We start from the raw sequence: 25040 nt of genomic DNA on the forward strand, positions 1-25040 counted from the left end.
TCTGAGATCAGCTTCTTGAAGAGAGACCAGCTTCCTGGACACCTTTGTCCTTCAGAACTGCCTCCCAAGGGACTCTGCCAACCAGCCTTCTGAACAGGTCAAAGTCTGCCCTTCGGAAATCCAAAGTAGCAGTTCGGCTGACCACCCTCCTGCAGTCCAACTCCTGTCCCTGCACTGCACACCCCACAGTTCACCCCGTGTGTCTGAGGACGGTGTCCAGTCTCTTCTTGAACACTGTCAGGTTGGGGCTGTGACACCTCCCTGGGGAGCCTGTTCCAGTGTCCAGCACCTCTGGGTGAAGAACCTTTTCCTCATGTCCAACTGACCCTCCCCTGGCACATTGTCCTGCCATTCCCTTGGGTTCTGTCACTGGTCACCAGAGAGAAGAGATCAGTACCTACCTTTCCTTCTCCCCTTGTGAGGAAGCTCTAGCCACCATGAGGTCTCCTTTTAGTGTTTTCTTCAGCTCTGATGGTCAGAAACCCCTTTTTTTGCTTTCTGCAGCAGAAAGGAGAAGCCACGACCTCGAGGCAATGGGAAGGGGGATCCTGTCCCTCACACACGGCTCAGGGCTGTTCCTGGGACCGTGGGATGTGGGTGTGCAAGGCCGAGGGAAGGACAACGCTGGTACAACACCTTCCAGCTTCCCCATGGGGCTGCAAGGGGGCAACGAGGCCCCAGTGCCATGAGGACAACATGTCTTCTCCTGGGCCTCAGTGGTAGAGACAACTGTGATGGCCAAGGGGACAGAGACCTGGGTTCTGTTGGTCCCTTCCAGCCTCACCAGCGCCCTTTGCCATCTCCATCACAGGCTGTTCTACACGGTCCTACACCTGTCCCTCTTTCCCTGCAGCCTGTAGACACCCATGTCACTTCCCACCTGCTCTCACCCCAGCATTTCTGTCCCTTCCCTGATGTGTCTGCACCCTCACTGGCTGCTCTTTGGAACACAAGCCATGGGCTGATCCAGCTCCCTCTGGGTGACCTCTTGCACCACAGCACTGCCCTTCCAGTGACATTTCTTCCTCCTGATAGCCTGTCCTCACCTTTCAAGTTGCACTTTCTGGCTTTTTTTTTCTCTTTCCTGCTTCTTCCCACTAACAAGGAAAGCTCAACCATCTCAGAAACTGTTCTTCATGCAGGAAACCCAACCCGTTAGGATTTTTGAAGGTCTTTTACCTGACCGGAGAGAAGTAACCTCACCGTGATCTTCTAAATCCCAGGACTGCTGCTGGCCTTTCAGCTTCTCTGATAGACACGACCATGTTCCTGCTGCTGTTCCATCATATACTCAGGTGGGATGGACATGACAACCCATCCCCAAGGCCTCTTACTTGGTAGGGCTTGTGGCTACTTTGGCAGAGGTTCTTTCCCAGCCGTGTTCCTTCTGCTGGGCTGTCACCTCCAGAGACAGAACTGACCCCACAGTCCCCTTCACAGCCACACGCTGCTTACTGGATTATGAGTTACCGAGACACAACTGACCTCATATACCACACCCATCCATCTCCCTCCTTAGCACCCAAGACCTGACCAAGACTGAAGCGTGTTCTACACAGTGCTACACGTGCCCCTCTTTTCCTGCAGGCTGTAGACACCCATCACGCTTCCTTTCCTTGTTCAAATTTGTCAAATATATTTCCTACTAACAGTGTGAGTGAAAAGCACTCCTCACTCATGTTCATTTCACCTCTTGTACATGATGTGCGTGCTCACATCTCATCTGTACAACACAAACTCGGACTGTTGAACTACTCATTCAGTGTCCATCCATGGAGGGAAGAACAACCTCTGTGAGCTGGGGAGAGAGGCCAGGGCTGGAAATGGAGGTTATGAGGGGCCAGTACATGATGATGCCCTGGGGCAGCTTCCGCGGGGTGTCCAGTGCACAGGGGCACAGCCCAGACCCTGCTCTGCTGGTCCTGCAGGTCTCTGGCAGGAGGCCTGGCTGTGAGAGGACACTGCTGTGTGCCCAGCCCCGCACACACACACTGTTTATCTGTACCCTGGTGTTTGCATCTGTGGGCCATTTCCTTGGGAATGTTTTTGAGAGAAGGTTTGGAAGCAGACCTAAACCTTCAGGGCCTGCCCATAGGAGATGACCTTTCTTTCTGGAAAGGCTGTTCTGAGGCCAGCTCTGTCACAGCAGTGCCCATTGCCTGTCCCTGCTTGCGCTCACAGGACTGACACACAGCAGGATGGTGACCAGGCTGCCAGAGCACTCAAGCCTTGCACCAACACAAGGGATGAGAAGGAGAGTGTGGGAGTGGAACGAGAACAGCTCTGGAAGGCCAAGTGCTGCTGCTCCCTGGCAGAGCTGCCAGGCTGGACTCTTTTCCCCTCCTCCCATGCACACAGGAACTGTCCCTGCAGCTCCAAAAGGCCTTGCAGGAAGGATATATATTGAAAAACAAGTCACTACAGGACCCTTTATTTTGTTTAAATACACACAGATCATGGCTCCTCATTTACACAACCAGTGGTTATAAAAGAAAAGAAGAAAGTAATTTAGAAAGGGGATGACAATGTTATCACAATTAAAAAAACCATCAAGAACAACAGAAAATAGAGATGAGAGGCTGGGCCTGTAAGTAGTTACATTAAAACTGCTATGTAGAAGGAGATGGAGAGTTTATTGCTTCAGAAAACACTTAGATATGACTTTCCACAGGGCATCCTTGAGCTCCTGGTTCCTCATGCTGTAGATGAGGGGGTTCAATGCTGGAGGCACCACCGAGTACAGAACAGACACCACCAGGTCCAGGGATGGGGAGGAGATGGAGGGGGGCTTCAGGTAGGCAAACATGGCAGTGCTGACAAACAAGGAGACCACGGCCAGGTGAGGGAGGCACGTGGAAAAGGCTTTGTGCCGTCCCTGCTCAGAGGGGGTCCTCAGCACGGCCCTCAAGATCTGCACATAGGATACCACGATGAACACAAAACACCCAAATCCTAAACAGACACTAACCACAAGGAGCCCAGCTTCCCTGAAGTAGGACTGTGAGCAGGAGAGCTTGAGGATCTGGGGCATTTCACAGAAGAACTGGTCCAGGGCATTGCCCTTGCAGAGCGGCAGTGAAAATGTATTGGCCGTGTACAGCAGAGCATCGAGAAACCCAGTGGCCCAGGCAGCTGCTGCCATGTGGACACAAGCTCTGCTGCCCAGGAGGGTCCCGTAGTGCAGCGGTTTGCAGATGGCAACGTAGCGGTCGTAGGACATGATGGTGAGGAGGGAATACTCTCCACCAAATAAGAAACCTACAAAGAAGACCCGGGCAGGACATCCTGCATAGGAAATGACCCTGGTATTCCACAGCGAGTTGGCCATGGATTTGGGGACAGTGATGGAGATGGAGCCCAGGTCGAGGAGGCCGAGGTTGAGCAGGAAGAAGTACATGGGGGTGTGGAGGTGCTGGTCACAGGCTATGGTGGTGATGATGAGGCCGTTGCCCAGGAGGGCAGCCAGGTAGATGCCCAGGAAGAGCCAGAAGTGCAAGAGCTGCAGCTCCCGTGTGTCTGTGAACGCCTGGAGGAGGAACTGGGTGATGGAGCTGCTGTTGGACATTTGCTGCTGATGAGCGTGGGGCACTGTTACAGGAGCAAAAGAAAGTGACAATTTAGGAGAAACTTCTCTGAGCAAAATCCCATACCCCCTCCCCCCGCTCCACACCCCTTGTCCTTTTCCAGACCTTCCTTCAGCTCCGTGGCTGAGCCCTGGGTGGTGCTGGCTGGAGGTGCCGTGAGGAGCAGGGCCTGTGCCCGCTGGCTGCCCAGGAGTCAGCCCTGCTCTGCAGCAGGGGTCATGGGAACGGGGGAACAGGGTCCAGTCCTGGGGTTCAGCTGTGTCAGATGGACCCGTTCCTGGTGCAGAAGGGACTGTCAGCATCTGCTCTCCTAGTGATAATGAACCAGGACAGAACAAGGCAGTTTGAGAGGCTTGTTTTTTTGCAGCTTCCTGCAACTCCACTGGAGAGTGTTGTTGGGTGTCAGAAACCCTCAGCATTTCTGCTGCACTCAGGGAGAACAGAGCGAGTCCTGCGAGACCAGAGGATGCCTGTGGGTCAGTGCAGAGTGAGGGCAGCTGCTCTGTCCCTCTGTCTTGCTCCAGCTGCCCTTTCTGAGATGGAGGCTGATCACACTGGCATGTTACCCTGAAAAGCCACTGGGCACTGCTGAGAGCAGAGGGACCCACCTCAGACCATGACATGTCCCACCCTTTCCTCAGGTCTCAGCACCCCACTTCTATCCCAAGACACACGCAGCTCATTTCACAAACCGAACTGCATTTCTTCCATCATAGCATCTCTGCACTTCTGCATGGGGAATTCAGATAATGCTCATTCCCCTGCCCCACAGACTGCATTGCCCACAGCCCCACAGGTCAGAGGAAAGCTGGGACACATGTTCCCATGGACACACCTGCAGGAAAGGACCCACAAGATCAGGCTGTGACTCTGCAGCTGAAACTCCCATCCCCAGAGAGCCCGACAGCAAGAACAAGATCACAACAACAGAGACCCAGAGAAAGAAGGAAAATGCGCTGAGGGTGGGTGTGAGAGAGGCCGGGGCAGAGGCAGCCGGGCACTCAGACAGCGTCACCCTTCCCCAGCTGTGCAGCCACCTCCCACACACCACCATTGCCGGGCAGCTGCTCTCAGCCCCTGTGCTCTGCAGAGGGAACTGGAGCTCTAGCTGCACAGGAGCTGCTTCATGCCTTGGAGCCCCCGGCCCTGAGGGCAGAGGCTTTGCTGGGTGGGAGAGGAGGCGAGGGGGCTGCTCACAGGAGTGATCTGCACTGCAGAGGATGAAAGGGAGTTTTCTGTGTTCCCCCTCCCATAACAATGCCAAATTTATTTTCCTGTCATTTCTGATCATTTCCCTGCTGCCTGGAGATTCTCCCCCTGGGAGGTGTTTCCCTGCCCATGTCTCTTCCCTGTCAATGCTCACAGACCATGCCACCCTCTGTGCCCTCACCCTGGCCCTACAGATCCTGCCTGTTCACAGGGCACTGCCTGGGGGCATCTTCCTGTTTGCAGGTTGGAAAACAGGACAGGTCAGACTAAGGCTGACGGGTTCAGCAGATGTGATGCTGGTGCTGTGCACAGGCAGAGCAGCAGCTGAAGGGATGTTATGAGGCTTCTGGCAGATGTACTGATCATTCAAAGTTGCAGCTCAGGAGTCACAGTGACTTGTTTAAGCACGAGAGCTCATTTTCATTTTAACCTTTCCTGCACCCCCCAACCCTCGGGATAGGAAACTGAAAAGACAGGCTCAGGAAAGCTCCCTATCTGTCTGCTAATCCTTGCATTGATCTTCTGCTTGAGGCATCCACTTGGAAAAATCCTGGGGGTGATCTGGAGCTGTGAGCAGCTCTGATCCACACAGCACCCCCTTAACAGCAGAAGCACCTTTCCTGCCTTGATAGGAGTCTCTCCTTCCCCCCACAGCTTCTCCCCACAGCACCGTGGGGATCTCCCCGGGCAGTGCTGACCCTGGCAGGTGGCAGAGTCCCTGTCCCAGCACAGCCCTGGGGTGCAGGGACCCTGCTCTGCAGGACAGCCCTGGGCACCCTTGGCTGCTCACCCAGCTACACAGCTGTTCAAAATTGCCTGATAACAGCCCCCTCCTTACAGATCCCTCAAGCTGTGCCTGTGCTAACTTGAGGAGATGCCTCCAGGAGCTACAGCTGCATTGCCCTGCACCCACAGACTTATCATGGCAAGGCTGCAAAGATTTCTCCTCCAGTGAGCTCTCAGTCATCCTCCCAGTCCTGACCATCTTTCATCTCTCTCTGCCTTGCTCGTCTCCCTGAGATCCCCAGGCAGAGCCCTCAGCCCTGCTGCACTTTGCAGAGGAGCTGCTCCTGGGCAGAGCTGTCTCTCTGCAGCGCTGCCGCTTGCCATGAGCTCCCTCTGTCCCAGGAGCCCAGCCCAGCTCAGCAGCACAGGAGCAGCCCAAGGCACTTTAATGACCCCTCTGGTGGCTTTGGTGCTGAGTCCATGAACTTCAGACCCTGGATGAAGCTGAAGAAACCTCTCAAGAAGTCCAAGTCGGATTCAAACTCCAAAGTTTCTTGTAATGTTAATGGGTCCCACTGAGGAACACTACTGAGGAACAGACTCCAGGGTCTGGTTAGAGAAGAAAACTGGAGGCAGAGATGACAGATCAGGAAAACCAAGGTGAAGGTCTCTCTGATGCTGAGTAAACCTGGATGTGTTTCATTAACCAAAGGGCCAAGCCCTGACCCCCAACCCTGGGAAGGCAGATCCTGTCCCTCCCACGTTGCCCAGGGCCCTTCCTGGGACAGTGTGATGTGGGGCTGTGCAAGGCCAAGGGCAGGACTATGGTGCAACACCTCCCAGGTTCCTGGCTGGGGACAAGGAGGCCATGAGGCCCCTGTGCTGTAAGGACAAGGTGTCTCCTCACAGGCATCAGAGCTGGAGACAACAGCCATAGCTAAGGGGAGAAGCAGCTCATGTCTTGTGGGGGCTTTCAGCCTCTTTACATCCCTTGATCATCTCCACGACAGCCTGTCCTATGCTGTGGCATCACCTGAGCCTCTTTCCCTGCAGGCTGGACACATCCCCCTTGCTGCCCACCTGGCTCTTGTCTGAGCATCTTCCTTCCTTTGCTGATCTCTCTCCATCCTCCCCAGCTGTTCCTTGAAGCACAAAGCCTTGGGCTGATGCAGACTCCCTCTGGGTGACCTGCTCCACCACAGCACTGCCCTTCCACTCACATTTCTTCCTGCTCATGTCCAGCCTGGACCTCCCCAGCTGCACTGTGTGCCATTATTTCTTTCTCGTGCTCTTTCCCACTGTGAAGAAAACCTCCACCATCTCTGAAACCACCCTTCCAGCACTCTCAGGCTACTCCTACACTGCTGCAGCCTCCCCAGCGCTGCTGGGCCAGAGCAGCCCAGGTCCCTCAGCATCCCACACCATGTGCACAAGGTCCTGAACCCTGCCTTGGCACAGCCCTACACTCTCCAGTTCCTCCCTGCTTCTCCAAACTGGGAAGGCGCACACTGGCACACACCCATGTGTGTGGGGTCACACCAGTGCTGAACCGAATGGGATGAGAACTCCAGGTGTCTGGGTCCCCACGCTCCTCCTCATGCAGCCCCGTGTGCAGCTGCCTTGTTCGTGGTGAGCGTGCAGCACGGGCTTGTGTGGCGGCCCTTGTAGTGCCCAGGCCCTTCTCCTCAGGGTCACTGCTCAGCATGTCAGATCCTGCTCTGTCCTGATGGATGGGGTTATTCTCCTGCCCCGACACAGAACTGGCCACTTCTCCTTTTAAAACTTCAGAGATTCCTGATGGTGGAACCCCAAATTTCTCAAGGTCTGGACTCTACCTGCACTGCTGCAGCCGCAGTCCCTCAATTCCAGCCAGGGCAGGGACCGCTCGCCTGTGGAGCCCCTGGTGCCCCCTAAAGGAAAGGGGGCTCCTGACCTCCAGGACTCTCCTGAGCCCAGGAAAAGGCCACTAAAATGGTAGCAGTAGCAGGGTTCCATCAAGAGTTTATTCAAGGAAAAGGAAATAATTTCCAATTTCCCTAGCACAGTCTTTCGGTGCTGCTCTTCTCTTCCTTATGCTGGTGCCTCTCCCTGACTGCTGTGCCCCACTTTCGGTGGCACCAGATTGTTGGGGGGCATGGCCATGTGCCCGCACAGCCCCAGGGCTTTGTCATTAGTGCCCTCACTCACAAGGGAAAACCCATCTGGTCACTCTCCACATAAAGGAGCTCCATATATCCAAGCAACTTCTTCACTCTGAGGGAATCCTACTGCTGATCCTTCCAGCCCGTCTCTCCTGAAAAGCCTCTACCCACCCAGTGCAGCACCCCAAGCTGTGTGACTTGTCCCACCACGCCTTGGTGGTGACTCCATGGGTGTCAAACAGCACAGGCTGCAGCTTGTCCTGGCTGTGCCCTTGGCTGAGGGCATCAGTGCACAGTTGGGCTGTGGCACCTCAGCTGTAGCACCCGGCCAAGCTCTGAGAGTCTTTGGGAAATCTGGTGGGTATCAAGAATCCAGGTCCCCATGTGTGCAAAGGTTTGACTTCGGAGCAGAGCAATGTCACAGTGGTTGGCAGATGGAAAGTTAGGGCTGAAATTGGGCAACAGGAGAGTGAGCAAGCCCTGCTGTCCCCAAGGCCAGAGAGAAACAGGGCTGGGAATGACAGACCTGGAAGGAAACGTGTGTTTTGTCAGTGGCGTCTCTGCTGCCCCTGAGGTATTTGGGCAGACGTGTCACTGATCTCTAGGAATGACAAGGTGCTGCTGACAGGCCCAAGGTGACAATGGTTTGTCTGTTCCTTGATTGTGTTATCAAGGGGGTGAGAACAGGGTGGTGAAAAGAAAAAAAGGAGATTTGGAAGTGTTGCTATACACATTGACACCTGGCGCGATGCGCTTCCTATTCAAGGGCTGCCCTACATCTCCTGGATAGAGAAGGGACAGATCTTGTGATGCTTCAGAGGTGGGAATGAGTTTCTTGCACAAAGACACCGAATCTGTCTGCAATGCTGTCTGGGGTGTCTGTCCCACACTCACTGTGGATGGGGATGGCTGCCCTGGACAGGGCCATCGCTGTCCCTGCCCAGTGCATGTAGGGGTGTGTGAGAGCCTTGGCACCTCATTTAACACTGCAGGCTTGTAATTGGCATTAAAGGGAATAATCACCCTGAATTTGATTTGTCAATAGAATTATAGAATAATTTCAGCTGGAAGAGATCTTCAGGATCATCGAGTCCAACCATAACCCAACTCTAGCACTAAACCATGTCCCTAAGAAAGCCAATTAAACGTCTTTTACACACCTCCAGGAATGGTGACTCCACCACTTCCCTGGGCAGCCTGTTCCACTGCTTCACAACTTTTTCCATGAAGAAATGTCTCCTAATATCCAATCTGAACCTTCCCTGGCACAACTTGAGACCATTTCCTCTCGTCCTATCACTTGCTGCTTGGGAGAAGAGACCAACACCCTCCGTGCTACAATCTCCTTTCAGGTAGTTGTAGAGACCGAGAAGGTCTCCCCTCAGTCTGGTTTTTTCCAAGCTAAACAGCCTCATGTCCCTCAGCTGCTCCTCATAAGACTTGTGATCCAGGCCTGTCACGGTCCATTCGGTGATGGACTCGTGATGCTTCATTTACCTTGATCTTGAAGTGCAAAATTAAGGCAATGAAAATGCCAAGGGGTTGTAATTCAATCATCAATGTTTCTTTATTTATTTTGCCCATGAAGCGGCACGTGATAGAGAGAGTGGAGAAAAAGGAAAGGAAAGAAAGGGGGGAAAAAAAGGGTTGGCTACCACTACGAGATCCAAAAGCGTCCCTATGGTCTCATGTGTCGTGAGAAGAGTCCTGCCAGTTCTTCGTCGTGATCCGTGATGCTTTGGTGGGGAGAGCTCAACGATGTCCCGTCGGGAATCGTCTTTTATGCTTCTTCACCCCGCTTCACTCCCATGGATTGAGGCCAATCTCTGCCTTTGTTTCGCAATCCAGGCTTAACTGCGCAGGCCTGAAGAGTCCCCGCTTCGCTTGCCAGAACCCGTCTGTGCCTGCATCGCCTCGGTTTAGGGGTCTCTTACTGGTCCATTGGGTGACCTCAAGACCTTCGTCAAGCCTCTGCCCATGCTCTTCTTTGCTGGCCTTAGTAGCAGGGAGGAGGTGGGGGCAAGTTTGGCTGAGGCAGCAGGTGAAAATCCATCTTCTGCACAGCAGCTATAGTCCCCAGGTGGGAGAGACCTGTAGAACACAATTCCTTTTAGGAGGTGGGGGCAAGTTTGGCTGCGGCAGCAGGTGGAATCCGTACAGCAGCCATTGTTACCTGTAGCCCCTGGGTCAGAGAGACCTGTACAACACAATTTTTTTCGTCAGGCCTCTCTCCAAGTCATTGTCCAATTCTTTCTATCAGGACATCTGTTCTCCAAGTCCCTGATGGCGATGTTCAGGCAAATACTGTTCTTCGGACTGACTCTTTCACCTTCCAATCCCTGATTTCTGTGATTCTGTGAGATGGAGGGGCCAGGAGAGGGAGATGTGAGGAGATGGATGGATGAGGAGATAGAGACACCAAGAGAGAAAGGGTTGGGTAGGTAGTGGGTGAGGAGATGGGGATGGACAGATGGACAGAGACACGAGGAGATGGAGACACCAGGAGATGGAGATGGAGGGGCGAGGAGGTGGGTGAGAAGATGGGGATGGACAGATGGACAGATGAGGGTGGAGACACCAGGAGATGAAGAATGAGGGTCAGGTGGGTGGTGGGATGAGGAGATGGAGGGATGGCCATGTGGAGGGACGGACGGATGGACAGATGGATGATGGACAAGTAGACACTGTCCAACTAGATGCCCCCTGCTGGGCCCTCCGCCCACTCACATGTCTTGTTGGGTGACACCAACTTCCTGGTGGCCCCAAAATGGATCCAGATGAACTTCCCTGGGAGAGCAGCAGTGGCCACTGCCCCTGGCAGGCCCCGCCCACAGGCCCCGCTCACAGGCCCCACCCCTCCACTCACCAATCAGGAGGAGTTGACGGGAGATGTTGGGATCTTGGGTTTTCCATCCTCCAGATGAGGTTGGATGAAGTTTGGGATATGTTTGAGGGTATCAGTTGGGATTCAACACCCTCCAGGTGGGACAAAGTTGGGGAGATCTTGGAGTCTTGGGGTTCAACGTCGTCAGCGTGAGGTGTGACAACACTGGGGAGATGGTTCAGGTCTTGGGTTCTCCATGCTCCCAGGTGAAGAGGGATGAAGTTGGGGAGATGTTTGTGGATCTTGGTTGCGGTTCAACATCCTGCAGGTGGGACAACACTGGGGAAGATGTTGGGGGTCTTGGGGTTCTCCACCCTCTAGATGAGGTGGGACAAAGTTGGAGAGATGTTTGGGGTCTTGGTTGGGGTTCAACATCCTCCATATGATGTGGGGTGAAGTTGGGGAGATAGTTGGGGTCTTGGGGTTCTCCACGCTCTAGATGAGGTGGGACAAAGCTGGAGAGGTGTTTGGGGTCTTGGGTTCTCTATTCCCCAGGTGGGACAACACTGGGGGGAGATGTTGGGTCTCAGCTGGAGTTCAACCTCCTCCGGGTGAGGTGGGGTGAAACTGGGGGAGATGTTTGGTCTTGGGGTCCAACATCCTCTAGATGAGGTGCGGTGAAGTTAGGGAGACGGTTGGGGTTGAACATCCCCAGGTGAGGATGGGGTATGTTTGGGGAGAATTTTTGAGGTCTTGGAGTTCAACACTCTCCACATAAGGTGGGATGAAGATGGGGGAGATGTTGAAGTCTTGGTTCTGGTTGGCCCAAGGGGTCCAGGCATGGGACATCTGGGCCTGGGTGGCCCAGTGGAGCTGGAGATGGGACGTCTAGGCCTGGGTGTCCCAAAGTGTCCAGGGATGGGACGTTTTAGGTCTTGGTGGCCCAAAGTGTCCAGGGATGGGACATCCTGGCCTGGGTGGTCCATGGGTTGGGGCATTTAAGGTCTTGGTGGCTCAAGGGAGCTGAAGATGGGACATCTTGAGTCCAGAGAAGTCTTTGGTCTTGGTGTCCCCAAAGTGTCCAGAGATGGGACATCTTGGGTCTTGGTGGTCTAAGGGGTCCCAGGATAGTACATTTTCTGTATTGGCAGCCCAAAGTGTCCAGAGATGGGACATTTTATGTCCCGATGACCTAAGGGTTTCAGGGATGGGACATCTTGCACTGAGTGGCCCAAGGTATCCAGGGATGGAAAATTTTGGCTCTTGATGGCCTAAGGGTGCTGGAGATGAGACATTTTGAGCCCACAGATGGCACATCCTTGGTCTTGGAGGACCAAGGGGGCTGGAGATTGGGCATTCTGCATCTTGGTGGCCCAAAGTGTCCGGCAATGGGAAATCTTGGGTGCAAGGATAGGACATCTTGGCCTGGGAGCTCTGGGGCTCCAAGGGTTTGGACATCCTGGGTCTTGGCGGCCCAGGGAGCCCAGGGATGGGACATTTTGGGTCCAGAGATGGGACATCTTCACTCCAGGAATGGGACATCTTGGTCTCGGTGGCCCAAAGTGTCCAGGGATGGGACATCCTGGGTCTTAGTGGCCCAAAGGGTCCAGTGATGGGACATCTTGGTCTTGGTGGACCAAGATGACTGGAGATGGTACATCCGGGTCTTGGTGGCCCAAAGTGTTCAGGAATGGGACATCTTGGCCTGGGTGGTCCAACAGGCCCAAGGGCTGGGACATTGTAGGTCTTGGTGGCCCAAGATGCCTGGCGATGGGACATTTTGGGTCATGGTGGCTTAAAAGTTCCAGATATGGGACATCCTGCATCTTGGTGGCCCAAAGTGTCCAGGGTGGGATATTTTGGGTCCAGAGATGGGACATCTTGGACCCAGGGATGGCACATCTTGGTCTCAGTGGCCCAAAGTTTCCAGGGATGGGACATCGGAGGTCTGAGATGGGGCATCCTGGCTCACAGTGGCCTTGGTCTTGGTGGCCTAAGGGGTCCAGGGATGGCACATCTTGGCCTGGGTAGTCCAAGGGGTCCAAGGGTTGGGACATTTAACATCTTGGTGGCCCAGGATGGCTGGAAATGGGACATCTTGGGTCCAGAGGTGGGACATTCTGGGTCTTGGTGGCCGAAGGGGTCCAGGGATGGACATCCTGCACTGAGTAGCCCAGGGGATACAGGGATGGGAAATTTTGGCTCTTGATGGCCCATGGGTGCTGGAGATGGGACAATTTGGGTCCAGGGATGAGATATCCTGGGTCTGGGTGGCCCAAGTGGTCCAGGGATGGGACATCCTGATCTTGGTGACCTCGTAGTTTTCAGGGATGGGACATCTTGGTCTTGGTCACCTAAAGGATCCAGGGATGGGAAATTTTGCCTCCTAATGGCCTCGCAGAGTCCAGGGATGGGACATCTTGGTCTTCGTGTTCCAGAGTGTCCAGAGATAAGACATTTTGGCCTGGGTAGCCCAAGGGGGCTGGAGATGGGACATCTTGGGTCCCAGGATGGAACATCCTGCATCTTGGTGGCCCAAAGTCTCCAGGCATGAGACATCTTGGATCCAGGGATGGGACATTTTAGGTCTTGGTGGCCCAAAGTCTCCAGCCATGAGACATCTTGGATCCAGGCGTGGGACATTTTAGGTCTTGGTGGCCCAAAGTGTCCAGGGATGGGACATCTTGATCTTAGTGGCCCAAGATTGCTGGAGATGGGACATCTTAGGACTTGGTGTCCCTGAAGTTTCCAAAGATGGGTCATCCTGGGTCTTGATGGTTTCATGGGGTCCAGAGGTGGGATATCTGGGCCTGGATGGCCTAAAGTGTCTAGAGATGGGACATCTTGGATCCAGGGATGGGACATTTTAGGTCTTGGTCCCAAAGTCTCTAGGGATGGGATATCTGGGGTCTGGCATGGGACACTCTGGCTCTCAGTGTCCCAAGGTGTCCAGGGATGGGAAATTTTGGCTCTTAGTGGCCTCACAGCTTCCAGGGATGGGACATAGCGGTCGCGAGAGCGGCTCCAGTAGCAGTGCCAGCCATGGCAGTATGTCCAGCTGCCACCACGTCTCCTCTTTCACCAGGACCGGGCCACGGTGGGGTGGCCACCTCCCTGTCCTGCCAGAGGATGCAGCTCTGCAACCCCTGCCCCGCTTTTAAAGGGGTGCCTGGGCAGGGCCCTTTGTGACATCACCAGTGACATCGCAATGCCCCACTGTGGCAGTTGCACATCCCCCTGAGATCCAGAGCCTTCAATAAGGCAGTCGATGGCTCCTTTGAACCTTTTGTGCCCCACTGTGCCTGTCCCCAGGTACACACCAGGGTGGTGCCATGGTGCTGACAGTCACATCCTCCCCTGCCCCGGGCAGGGTGACTTCACCTCCACCAGCTGGGGGGGCAGGAGGGGTGGGACCCTCAGTCAATTGACAGGGTCCTCAGCAAAGGAGGTGCCCAGAGAAGCTGAGAAGCTTCTGGACTATGTTGTAATATCCACAGCCTGTCATGTCCTGCCCTCAGGTATGAGTGCGGAATGGAGGGAATGCAGGTTCTCGTTTTCCTGTTTCTGGGAGAGTTTCATCCTTGGTGGAGGAGGGAGCTGAAGGTGTAACAGGTAGGACTTCTTTCATGCTCTGTGAATGTTCTTTTGCATTATGCCACCTTGATACCAGTTTACTCAGTTTATCAAGGGGTAAGTAAGCCCTCCATTATATCTCCGGGAACTCCCTTTTTAATTCCCAAAACCCACCATTGTTGTCGGATATTAGGTTGTTCCCCCTTTCCTCTTCTAATATGCGGATACTTCTTTCTTGGAGGACTGGTAGCAGCAGCAGTACCGGTAGAAAGGGGCAGATTCTTGACTTCAATATGACGGATTCCTCTCAACCTTTCTTCTAGGATTTTTACAGGGCCATATTTCCTATTATAATGTATCAATTCTTGTGCTGCTTCCCCTCACATCCACACCTTTTTAGTATTTGGTTGGTTGGGAGAAGTCGGGGCAGGGGTGAACAGTGAATCAATGGTAGTGTCAGCTCCATCCCTCTGGCTCCCACTTCTGGTACCCTGGCTTCTGATCAAACCTTCCAGTCTTTCTACTGGGCTCCTCAATGCGATTGTCCTTTGAAGGTTTAAGTGTCTCTGGATGTCCCCTTATCAAGGGAGTCATCATGTCTGGATTCACTGGCAGCATCATTGAGGATTCACATTCGAGAATCAATTTTCTTTCATGTATCATTTGCAAGCAGGCTGCTTTGTGTGCACTTTCTAGCAATAGATCAGGTGTGCCAGTGATTGCCAGGGGCTCTCCCCTTTTTCCCCTTGAGCTCAGCCAAGTGCTGTCTCAGGTCACCCAGAGAGGCTGCACAGGCTCTGTCCTTGCAGGTTTTCAATCTCTGATTGAATCAAGGCTTGAACACCTTGGTGTGACCCAGTTTCTGACAGGTTGGACTGCAGACTCCTGAGGTCCCTTTAACCTCAGTTCTCTGACGATCCCATTGTGATGTTGGGCTCTGTTTCTAACTGGAGCAGAGCAGACGATTATGGGCCATGAATCCAGCTGTGCTGTAGGTGACTATCTAAACCAACATCTCAAGCAGTGAACCAGTCAACACCTCAGTGTGACACTCTGGGCAAAGTGTGAGGAGTCCTGGGCAGAGAAGGTTTAGAGGGCATGGGGCGCTATGCAAGACACAAAATGATCTTGGCTTAATGCCTGCAGGCCCATCAGATGTCAGTTAATGTCAATGAAAATCAAAATAAGAAGAACTGAAGACAAAGATCCAAAGCAAAGGAAGGTGTCAAAATACTTCTCTTTATTTTTCTTTTTTTCTTTTTTTTTTTTTTTAAGTCTTTGTGGGGGGATTTCTTTTCTTTGAAAAGCAAAGAGTTTTCCAGAACTGGGAATGGATTTAGGACACAAATGTCTTCAGCTCCAGGGACACAAACACCTGGTGCCAGTGAAGATGCCCCGGGAACCCCTGCCCAGGCTCCACTGCATTGCAAGGTGCTCTGGTCTCCCCCAGGTCCTCTGTGATAGACGCCAACCCCAGGCCAGCACCTCAGGTACACTGGGGCCCCTAAAATGGCACTGGCTGTTTATGGTGAGACAACAGATGACTGATGTCTGCCTGGAAAGGTGCACTTTGTTGTTGTTGTTGTTTTTTGGTTTGGTTTGGGTTTTTGTTTTTTGTTTGTTTTGTTTGTTTGTTTCTGGGGGTTTTTGTTGGCTTATTTTTAACATATTAAACCAAAAATCCAAAACAAACAAAAAAACCCCCACCAGAAACACAAAAAAATGCTAAAAAGTGAATTACCAGGAAGTGTACTAAGAGTACAAAACCAAATATTGGTCTTCCCCTGTACTTCTATTACCAACACTCCTTTATTTCATCTCTGTCATCATTCAGGAGTTTCCACCTCTCCTGATTAAATGTCCATGTCAAAGGACAACTTTCCAGCAGACTGTCTGGACGTTTGCCCTTCCCAGTGCTCTCAGGTTTCCTCCTCCACTTGCTCTTTGGTCATTCAGTTGCCTCTCAACTCTCTGGTTTCTGATTTGAGCTTCAGGGAGTTACAAACTTGCCCCATTCTTCAGAAGTCTAATTAACATGGTAGTTAATGTGTTAATTGTGTTTATATATATCCTTTCCTATCTCTCTGTCTAAAACAGTTCTTGTGTGGATGTCCCTTGTGGATGGTGGACCTCATTAGATCCAGCTTACACACACAGTTGAGGAGAGTGGTTTAGTGTTTATGAAATTGTGTAGTGTTTACACAGGAGAGCAGGTGGGAGCTGGTGTGCAGGAGCTGCAGCATCCACCTGCAGAGCTCAGTGGAGAAGTCTGATGTGAGGAAAAGTGATGCAAGTCTCTGGTGGCCAATGAGGGAACTGGCAGACTGGGGGTGGGGGGTGAGGAGCAAGGGTGTCCATACAGTGTCCAGCCTCAAGGGACTGTTCTCCTGCCTGTCCAAATGTCTTCAGGAGACCCTCTGGATCAATGTCCGTTGTAGAATGCTGCTGTCACTTCCTCTATACACTGAAAAATGACAGAAAATACCCTTGAAAGAAAAAACCCTCCTTTATGAAATCTTCTTTGAAATCTTCATCAGTAAGTGTCCCATTGAAACCTCTCCAGTTAGTTCTACAAGTCTTGAAGATTGGAAGAAAATTACAGAAAGAAACATCATTCGTTAGAGATTTCTGTGTTTTAATGAGCCCCATGGCGTATTTGGTGCTGCGTCCATGAACCTCAGATCCCAAGGACAGACTGAAGAATCTCCTCAAGAAGTCCAAGTCAGAAGCAAACTCCAAAGTACCTTGAAGCATTAATGGGCCCCACTGAGGGCTGTTACTGACAAAGCCTCCCCAGGGGCTCGTTAGAGCAGATAATTGGAGGCAGTGATTGCATCAGGCAAAGGCAAAGTGCAGCAGCTCTGATGCTGAGAAAACCCTTGATTTGTTTGATGAAGGAGAATGGCACCTCATTTACACATCCAGTGGTTATAATAGAAAAGGAGACAGTGATATAGAAAGGGAATGACAATGTTATCACAATTAAAAAAAAGCCAGCAACCACAGAAAGTACAGATGAGAGACTGGACCTGCAACTAGTTACATTAAAATGGCTATGTAGAAGCAGATGGACAGTTTATTGCTTCAGAAAACACTAAGATATGAGTTTCCACAGGGCATCCTTGAGCTCCTGGTTCCTCATGCTGTAGATGAGGGGGTTCACTGCTTGAGGCACCACTGAGTACAGAACAGAGACCACCAGGTCCAGGGATGGGGAGGAGATGGAGGGGGGCTTCAGGTAGGAAAACATGGCAGTGCTGACAAACAGGGAGACCACGGCCAGGTGAGGGAGACACGTGGAAAAGGCTTTGTGCCGTCCCTGCTCAGAGGGGATCCTCAGCACGGCCCTCAAGATCTGCACATACGAGAAAAGAATGAAAATAAAACACCCAAATATTACTAAGAGACCAACCACAAGAAGCCCAAGTTCCCTGAGGTAGGCATCTGAGCAGGAGAGCTTGAGGATCTGGGGGATTTCACAGAAGAACTGGTCCAGGGCATTACCCTTGCACAGTGGCAGTGAAAATGTATTGGCCGTGTGCAGCAGAGCATTGAGAAACCCAGTGGCCCAGGCAGCTGCTGCCATGTGGACACAAGCTCTGCTGCCCAGGAGGGTCCCGTAGTGCAGGGGTTTGCAGATGGCAACGTAGCGGTCGTAGGACATGATGGTGAGGAGGGAATACTCTCCACCAAATAAGAAATATACAAAGAAGACCTGGGCAGCACATCCTGCATAGGAAATGACCCTGGTATCCCAGAGGGAATTGGCCATGGATTTGGGGACAGTGATGGAGATGGAGCCCAGGTCAAGGAGGGCGAGGTTGAGCAGGAAGAAGTACATGGGGGTGTGGAGCTGCTGGTCACAGGCTATGGTGGTGATGATGAGGCCGTTGCCCAGGAGGGCAGCCAGGTAGATGCCCAGGAAGAGCCAGAAGTGCAAGAGCTGCAGCTCCCGTGTGTCTGTGAAGGGCAGGAGGAGGAACTGGGTGATGGAGCTGCTGTTGGACATTTGCTCTGCCTGTGAACATGAGGACCTGTGCAAGGAGGAAAAGACCGTGACAAGTTAGGGGAGACTTCTCTGAGCAAAATAACGATGCCATTTCTCACGGAAAACCTCATACTTGAAGGAGGCATGTGTCTGCTAATTCTCCTTTCCTACCAAATGACAAACACGGGTCATCACAGCTTAAAATGCAGCTTGGGCACCTAGTTTCCATGAACACACCTCCGGGGTAAGACCCCCTGGGTTGGTGTCAGAACTGAAACGGACCCACATTCCCACCCCAAGTCCAGAACGTCAGAGCACCAGGGACAGGTGGAGAAACAGGGAAGAACACTGCAGTGCTCCTGAAAAATAAAGCAAGGACAGAAAGGCAGATTGGCGTGATGTGAAACCTTCTCCTTACCCAGCGGTGCTGCTGCCACTCACATGATGACACTGTAGATCAAGTACTTTTAACACCTTTTTTGTGTACCATATTCCAGAAACCCTTCACCTGTAGGTCCAGCTGCTGAGGTGGAGACTCGTTACCTGGACCACATGGCTTTGGGGCAGAGGTTCTGCTGGGGAGGGGAGGAGACCAGAGTGTTGCACTGGGAAATGTGTCTGCTCTACAGGGGATGGCAGGGGGGTTCCTGAATCCTCTCCCCAGCATTTGGGTGACGGAACACTGGAACAGGCTTCCCAGGGAGGTTGTGGATTCTCCTTCTCTGGAGACATTCAAAACCCGCCTGGACGCCTTCCTGTGTAACCTCACATAGGTGTTACTGCCATGGCAGGGGGATTGGACTAGATGATCTTTCGAGGTCCCTTCCAATCCCTAACATTCTGTGATTTTGTGATTCTGTGATTTCTGGTTGCAGCTCCCAACCCCTGCCCATGTCTCTGCTGCATGGACGTGTCCCTGCTGGGAGCTGTTTCTCTGTCCCTGGGTCTGCTCCCTGTCAGTGTCTCAGGGCCCGTCCCCCATGCTCAGCTCTGTCCTGCTCACACCTCCTGGCACCAGGCACTGCCCAGGGGCAGCTTTGTGTGTGCAGGGGCTCAGGAGCAGCTCCGACAAGTCCTAACATGAACTGGGGTCTTAGCACCTTCTCCAGGGCAGAGAAATAAATTCCCATGTCCCACTGCCCACCCAGCCAACCAAGAGTGGAAAAAACTCAAAACTTAAAATCATCCCTATCGGATAAATACTTCCTCAGTGTCCTTCAGAAGGAACCTCTGCAAATGTCCTGGGGGTGAGCTGGAGCTGTGAGCTGTCCTGACCCATGCAGTTCCTTCTCAACAGCTGAAAGACCCTGCCCTGTCGGGGGTCGCTCCTTCCCCCCACAGCTTCTCCTTCAGTGTTGTTGGGATCTCCCCGGGCAGGCTGAGCGCTGACCCTGGCACGCAGCAGAGTCCCTGCCCTGGCACGGCCCTGGGGTGCAGGGACCCTACTGTGCAGGACAGCCCTGGGCACCCCTGGGTGCTCACCCAGCTTCACACCCTGCAGCTGGGAGAAGGCAGCTGTTGTGCCCGGTCCATGCAGAGAATCCCTGCTGAGGTGCAGATCCTTCTCCTCCACACCAGCCATGGGATGTGCCAGCTCTGGGAGATAACTGCAGGATCCATATCAGCACCACCCTTCACTCAGAGACTTACTGTGTTAAGGACTGTTAAGATTTCACCTCCAGTGAGCTCTCAGCTGTCTCAACACCCCAGACTGCATTTCCCCTCTCTCTGCCTGGCTCCTCTCCCCTCGGTGCTGCAGGCAGAGCCCTCAGCCCTGCTGCGCTTTGCAGAGGAGCTGCTCCTGGGCAGAGCTGTCTCTCTGCAGCGCTGCCGCTTGCCATGAGCTCCCTCTGTCCCAGGAGCCCAGCCCAGCTCAGCAGCACAGGAGCAGCCCATGATGTCCCTTTCTCTGTCCCCTCCTGGTTCCCTTGTGGTGTTCCTGGATCTCTGGGGGAATGTCCCATGAAACAGTGTGAAGTAATCAGTGATGTTTCTTCTCTCACCTCTACAGAGACACTTCTTTCCTGCAGTAGCATTTTTCATATTAGAAAAGAATTTGGGCATGAGAACCATTTTTTCTTGTCCCATTGTTAGAGAGGACACACGAAAGTTATAGCAAAGGATCCAATTTTTCCAAGCTGGGGAGGAATATCTTCAGTTGAAGGCATTTAGCCATTTTATTCTGGTTTTATACTCCTAGGGCTAGAGAGACATTCAGCAATCTTTGGCCATGTCATGTCTGTGCTCTGAGGCAAAGCCTTTGCACACATGGGGTCTTGGACACTTGGCACCTGGTTTCCTTGGGGCAGGTCGGAGCTGGGCTGGTGCCACAGCTGGGGTGGTTCAGCCCAGATGGGAGGCAATGTCCTCAGCCAGGGACCTGACTGGGTGAGCTGGAGCTGTCAGTGTTGCAGACAGAGCTGTGACACAGATGGAATAAACTGCCAAGGCAGGGTGGCAGAAGTTAGTTCATCTGGTCTTCAGGGACAGCAGCCTCCAAGCACAGCAACAGTCCAGATCAAAACTCGGTCTAGCTCTGTAAGGCAATTCAAGGGCCCCATAATGAGCTGTTACTACTGCAAGAACAGTTAAAGGAGAAACAAAGACACCGTTTGGACCTTGATGAAATTAAAAATGGAAAGAACTTATATTCTCTGTGTCTCTTCCTCCATCTTCAGCAAGTTCTCCCAGTCCTCTGTGACTTGAGACAGGAATTTGGAGGAGAACAACCAGTAGTGGATGGGGATCGAGTCAGGTGTCACTGGAACTAACACAATCCTTTCCAGTCTATGGGACAGGAGGGGCAGCATCCCAGGAGCTGAGACAGCAGGACCATGTCACAGTGAGGCCACTCTCCACCTTCTTGGAAAGCTCATGGAGACTGGGGGGACTCCCTGACCACTGGCAGGTTTCACACATTCTGTGCGCTTTTCAAAAATGGCCAATGGGTGAGCAGGGGAACTAAGGGCTGTGCCCCAGAACATGTCCACAGGACCCCATTTCTGGGTGTCTGGAAGAGAAGGTGACGGGGTTTACCCAGGGCAGGTTGTGCCTGTCCATCCTCTTTGCTTTCTGTGAGGAAAGGACAGGATTGCTCGACATGGGGAGAGCAGTGGTGGTCTGTTACCTGGAAGTCAGCAAGGCATTCAGTATCATCCCCCACAATATTCTTGTGTCCAAGGTAGGCTATTATGATCTGTGTCAGTGTGTAAGTAGATGGGTAAGAAACAATCTGGATGGTTGGGCTTGGAAAGGTGCTATAGAAAGGGAGAAACTTCCCAATCCTGAGGACAGTCAAGCCCTGGAAGCTGTTTCCCAGGAGTGCACATCCACTCTACCCCAGAAAGTACCCATATATGTGTTTGGATACAGCCCTGAGTAATCTGGTCTGACCCTGCTTTGAGCAGGAGGTTGGTCAGGACACCTCCCGAGGTCTCACCCAGCCTGAACAACGCTGTCCTTCCTTCCCCTTCATATTTTCAGTTTAGGGACATATCTCAGGTTCTCCCTGACCACAGGAATAATTCACATGAGGTGCAGGGCTGCTTTACAAGTGCCCCCAAACAGCCCCCAGGAGACACGGCACAAGCTGTTCCTTCTTTGGGTCACCCTACAGAGAAGCAGAAGAGCGTGTGATTCTGCACCTGGGACATGGCAACCCTTCCTGTACAGACAGACTAGAGAACGAGATGCTGGAGAGCAGCTCTGCAGAGAGGGATCTGGGGGTTCTGGTCAATGGCAGGTTGAACATGAGCCACCAGAGTCCCTGGAGCCAAGAGGGCCCCGTGTCCTGGTGCATCCAGCACAGCAGGGCCAGCCGGGCAGGGAGGGGATTGTCCCGCTCTGCTCTGCGCTGGGGCGGCCTCACCTGGAGCATTCACTGTGTGCAGGGCTGGGGACACAGGAGAAAAAGGAGATAAAGCTGCTGGAGAGTGTCCAGAAGAGGCTACAAAGTTGGGGAAGGGTTTGGAGGGGAAGGCAGATGAGGAGCGGCTGAAGTCCCTGGGTTTGTTCAGCTGGAGCAGAGGAGGCTGAGGGCAGAGCTCATGGGGCTGCAGCTCCAGCAGGGGAGCAGGAGGGGCACGGCTGAGCTCTTCTCTCTGTGACTGTGACAGAACCCAGGGAATGGCAGAAGATGTGCCAGGGAGGGTCAGCTGGACATGAGGAAAAGGTTCTTCACCCAGAGGTGCTGGACACTGAACAGGCTCCCCAGGGAGGTGTCACGGCCCAACCTGACAGTGTTCAAGAAGAGACTGGACACCGTCCTCAGACACACGGGGTGACCTGTGGGGTGTGCAGTGCAGGGACAGAAGTTGGGCTCCGTGATCCTGTGGGTCCTTCAGGCTCAGGACATTCCATGATTTTATGATTCTGATCTTGGTCTTCACCACCATTGGTCGGGAGGGCTGTCAGTCTCCTCCCCTGAGCTGATCCTGCAGCTGATTGGCTGCCTGGGCCATGAGTCTGCCTGGTTTGAGGCCCACCCTCCCCTGAGGTGATGGGCTCTGATTGGCTGCCTGAAGGATCGGTCCTCCCCATAGTACCCGCCCTTCCGTGAGGCGCTGTTTACTCTGATTGGCCGTCTGGGATTTCCCCTGGTTCCTCCCATCAAATGATTGGTCAGGCCGCTTGTCAATCATCCGTTGCTGCACGCCTGCCAGCCGTGATTGGTGCAGCCAGCACAGCCCGCCCCTGAACGCTGCCCAGTTGGTTCAGCTCTCGCCACCTTTCTAGCAGGCCTCAAAGCTTGATTGGCTGGTTACATGTCAATCATATGACTTGCCCCGCCTGCTCAAGTGTGATTGGCTGTCCTGGGTCCACTGGCTTCCCATAGACTTCTGGTTGGTTGTTGCCAGGCAACGAGCTCCACCTGAAACTGAAACCGTGGGCCATAAACAAAGGCCATGGGTGATAAAAGGCACGTTGGGACCCTGAACATGAGGATTTGGGCCCCAAGAAGGAGGCTCTGGGCACTCAAAAGGACGGGCAGGTGCTACAGATGGCGCTTTGGGCCCTGAACACGAGGGGACCCTCTTGGTTCCCACCCGAGCTGGGTTTGGTGCCCGTGACCCCACGGAACAGACACCTGTGCTGTCCGGAGTGGCCACGGAACAGAAGGAGCCCAAAGCCACGGACTCCATGAGCTCAACGGGGAGTTGTGACATTTTATGGATGTTTCACAGGGCGGCCCATGGACTGAGGGCAACTGTGTGTGTGTGACAGCAAAGGGTGGGAAGGGGAGCGGTGGCTGGTGAGGACGTATTGGATCGTGTGATACTGGAAGGTTCACAGACTGCCTCAGTTTACCTGTCTCAGTCATCTAGTTATAATAAACCCCTCCCCTTATTGATTTATTTAAAATAGGGATTCCTGGCTCTTATGTTACCGTTCCCCCTAGCTTAACTTTTTAAATACAGTAATCAATTTGCGTTCCGGGATTATTTCAAGGAGACTTTGTTTTACATTAAGGATTGACAGTCTGATGACTCTCAGCCCTCCCCCCGGCTGGGGTCAGGCACCAGGTCCTCAGTTTTCTGAAAACTGCATCCTTTCGTTAAACGTTCCTTGCACTGCTCCTGCAAGAGAAGTGACAACCAGTCCGTGTCCCCTCTGTGGCATCTGGACCTTCCAGAGCTGGACGGCTGGTGGGAACTGTCACCATCAGCCAAGACTCTGTGTGAAGTCTTCTCCTGGATCAGGAACAGCTCTGGCTGTGCCTGGTGAGCACCACACTGCCCGAAGGAGAACAGCAACATCCGTAGTGACTCCTGGTTAATGGGAAGAGATGATTTGAGGGCAGGTTGGCAGCAGACCCTGAGGCCGTGCCAGGGGTGGCTACATCTGGCTCCTCCCAGCAGGATTTTGGAAAGTCCCTTCCCATCTGTGAGTGCCAGGCCAAGGACACGTGGCAAAAACAGCCCCCACCCCCGAGGGCCCTAGCCCCCAACTGGCCTCTGTCCCCAAACTACTCAGACATCTAAACAGGCTGTACCTCTACCTGAATTATTTTCAGTTTTATTTAAAAAAACCAAACTAAAGTGTACTTCTGGATGAAGATGGACCAGGTTCGGGATCAGTACCAGGGGTGCTGCAGGAGCAAGTGTCTCCCAGCGCGGACAGACGGGGGGACCTGTTGGCCTCACCATCCCTGGGCCCCACCATGGCCCAGTTCACCAGACCTGGGCCCGAGGGCTCAGCCCAGGGACAGCCCCACAACCAGGGTCAGAGCGGTTCCTGCTGCTGCCCCGAGGGTCACCAGCCCCAGTCAGCCCTGGGCCAGAGTGCAGGTGTCTGAGCTGGGCTGAGGTGGAAGGAGCTGGAAAACAGCTCATCGGGAGGAGGAGATGGAAGAAGGTGCCGTGTGTGTGGCACTGGGGATGAACTGACCCCCTCAGTTTGGTATCTGGATCCGTGCTGGGCTTGCACATGGACTAAACCCCAGCTCAGAGCACAAATTGCTGTTACCAGCCCTGGATTCCAAATGCTGTTCCTGCTCTCTCCTCCCTGGTGTGACCCGAGTGCACCACTGCCCTGCCTGCTCCTGCCTTGGGGCTTGGGGAACTCGGGCTGAAATGAAAAGATAAACTCATGCAGTTATGGGATCTCTTAACTGTCCTGAGATTGCTTTGCTAATCACTCTGTAACTTTTCCTGGGCTATGAACTCGATATGTGCCCAGAGAGGCAAATAAGTCTATGAACCAACTTTCCAATTAAGGTTTCCTTTTTACAAAAAAACACACTTCCAATTTCTCATGGGCAACAGATTGAAAGATGGAAGCTGAAGTAGCATCTGCCTCTTGCCAAAACAGTTAATAACAGATGGTTCCATTCAGTTGATCCTTAGTTGCTTCCTGCACAGGAAAACTGTCCATTAATTTGATCTTTGGTGTACAGGCAGGGCCTTGCTGATGTTCCTGTGTAGGCAACAAGAATGTGGATGTCAGGCTTTCTGCAGATTTGTGACTGAGTTCTCCTGTTTTCCCTAATAAGCAAA

At 53.1% G+C, this 25040-nt stretch overlaps 1 protein-coding gene across 1 annotated transcript; it reads right to left on the reverse strand.

The window, feature by feature from the left end:
* Positions 1-2632: 2632 nt before the first annotated feature.
* On the reverse strand, positions 2633-3565 carry LOC136000310 (olfactory receptor 14J1-like). The gene has a single exon (XM_065654087.1). It carries the CDS (start codon positions 3563-3565, stop codon positions 2633-2635), a length of 933 nt encoding a protein of 310 aa, XP_065510159.1.
* Between the last annotated feature and the right edge of the window lie 21475 nt (positions 3566-25040).

The sequence above is a fragment of the Caloenas nicobarica genome, chromosome 32 (assembly GCF_036013445.1).
Source record: "Caloenas nicobarica isolate bCalNic1 chromosome 32, bCalNic1.hap1, whole genome shotgun sequence".
Lineage (NCBI taxonomy): Eukaryota > Metazoa > Chordata > Aves > Columbiformes > Columbidae > Caloenas > Caloenas nicobarica.

Coding starts and splice junctions, on each gene's coding strand:
- LOC136000310 (XM_065654087.1), bottom strand. CDS start 3,565: ATGTCCAACAGCAGCTCCATCACCCAGTTCCTCCTCCAGGCGTTCACA.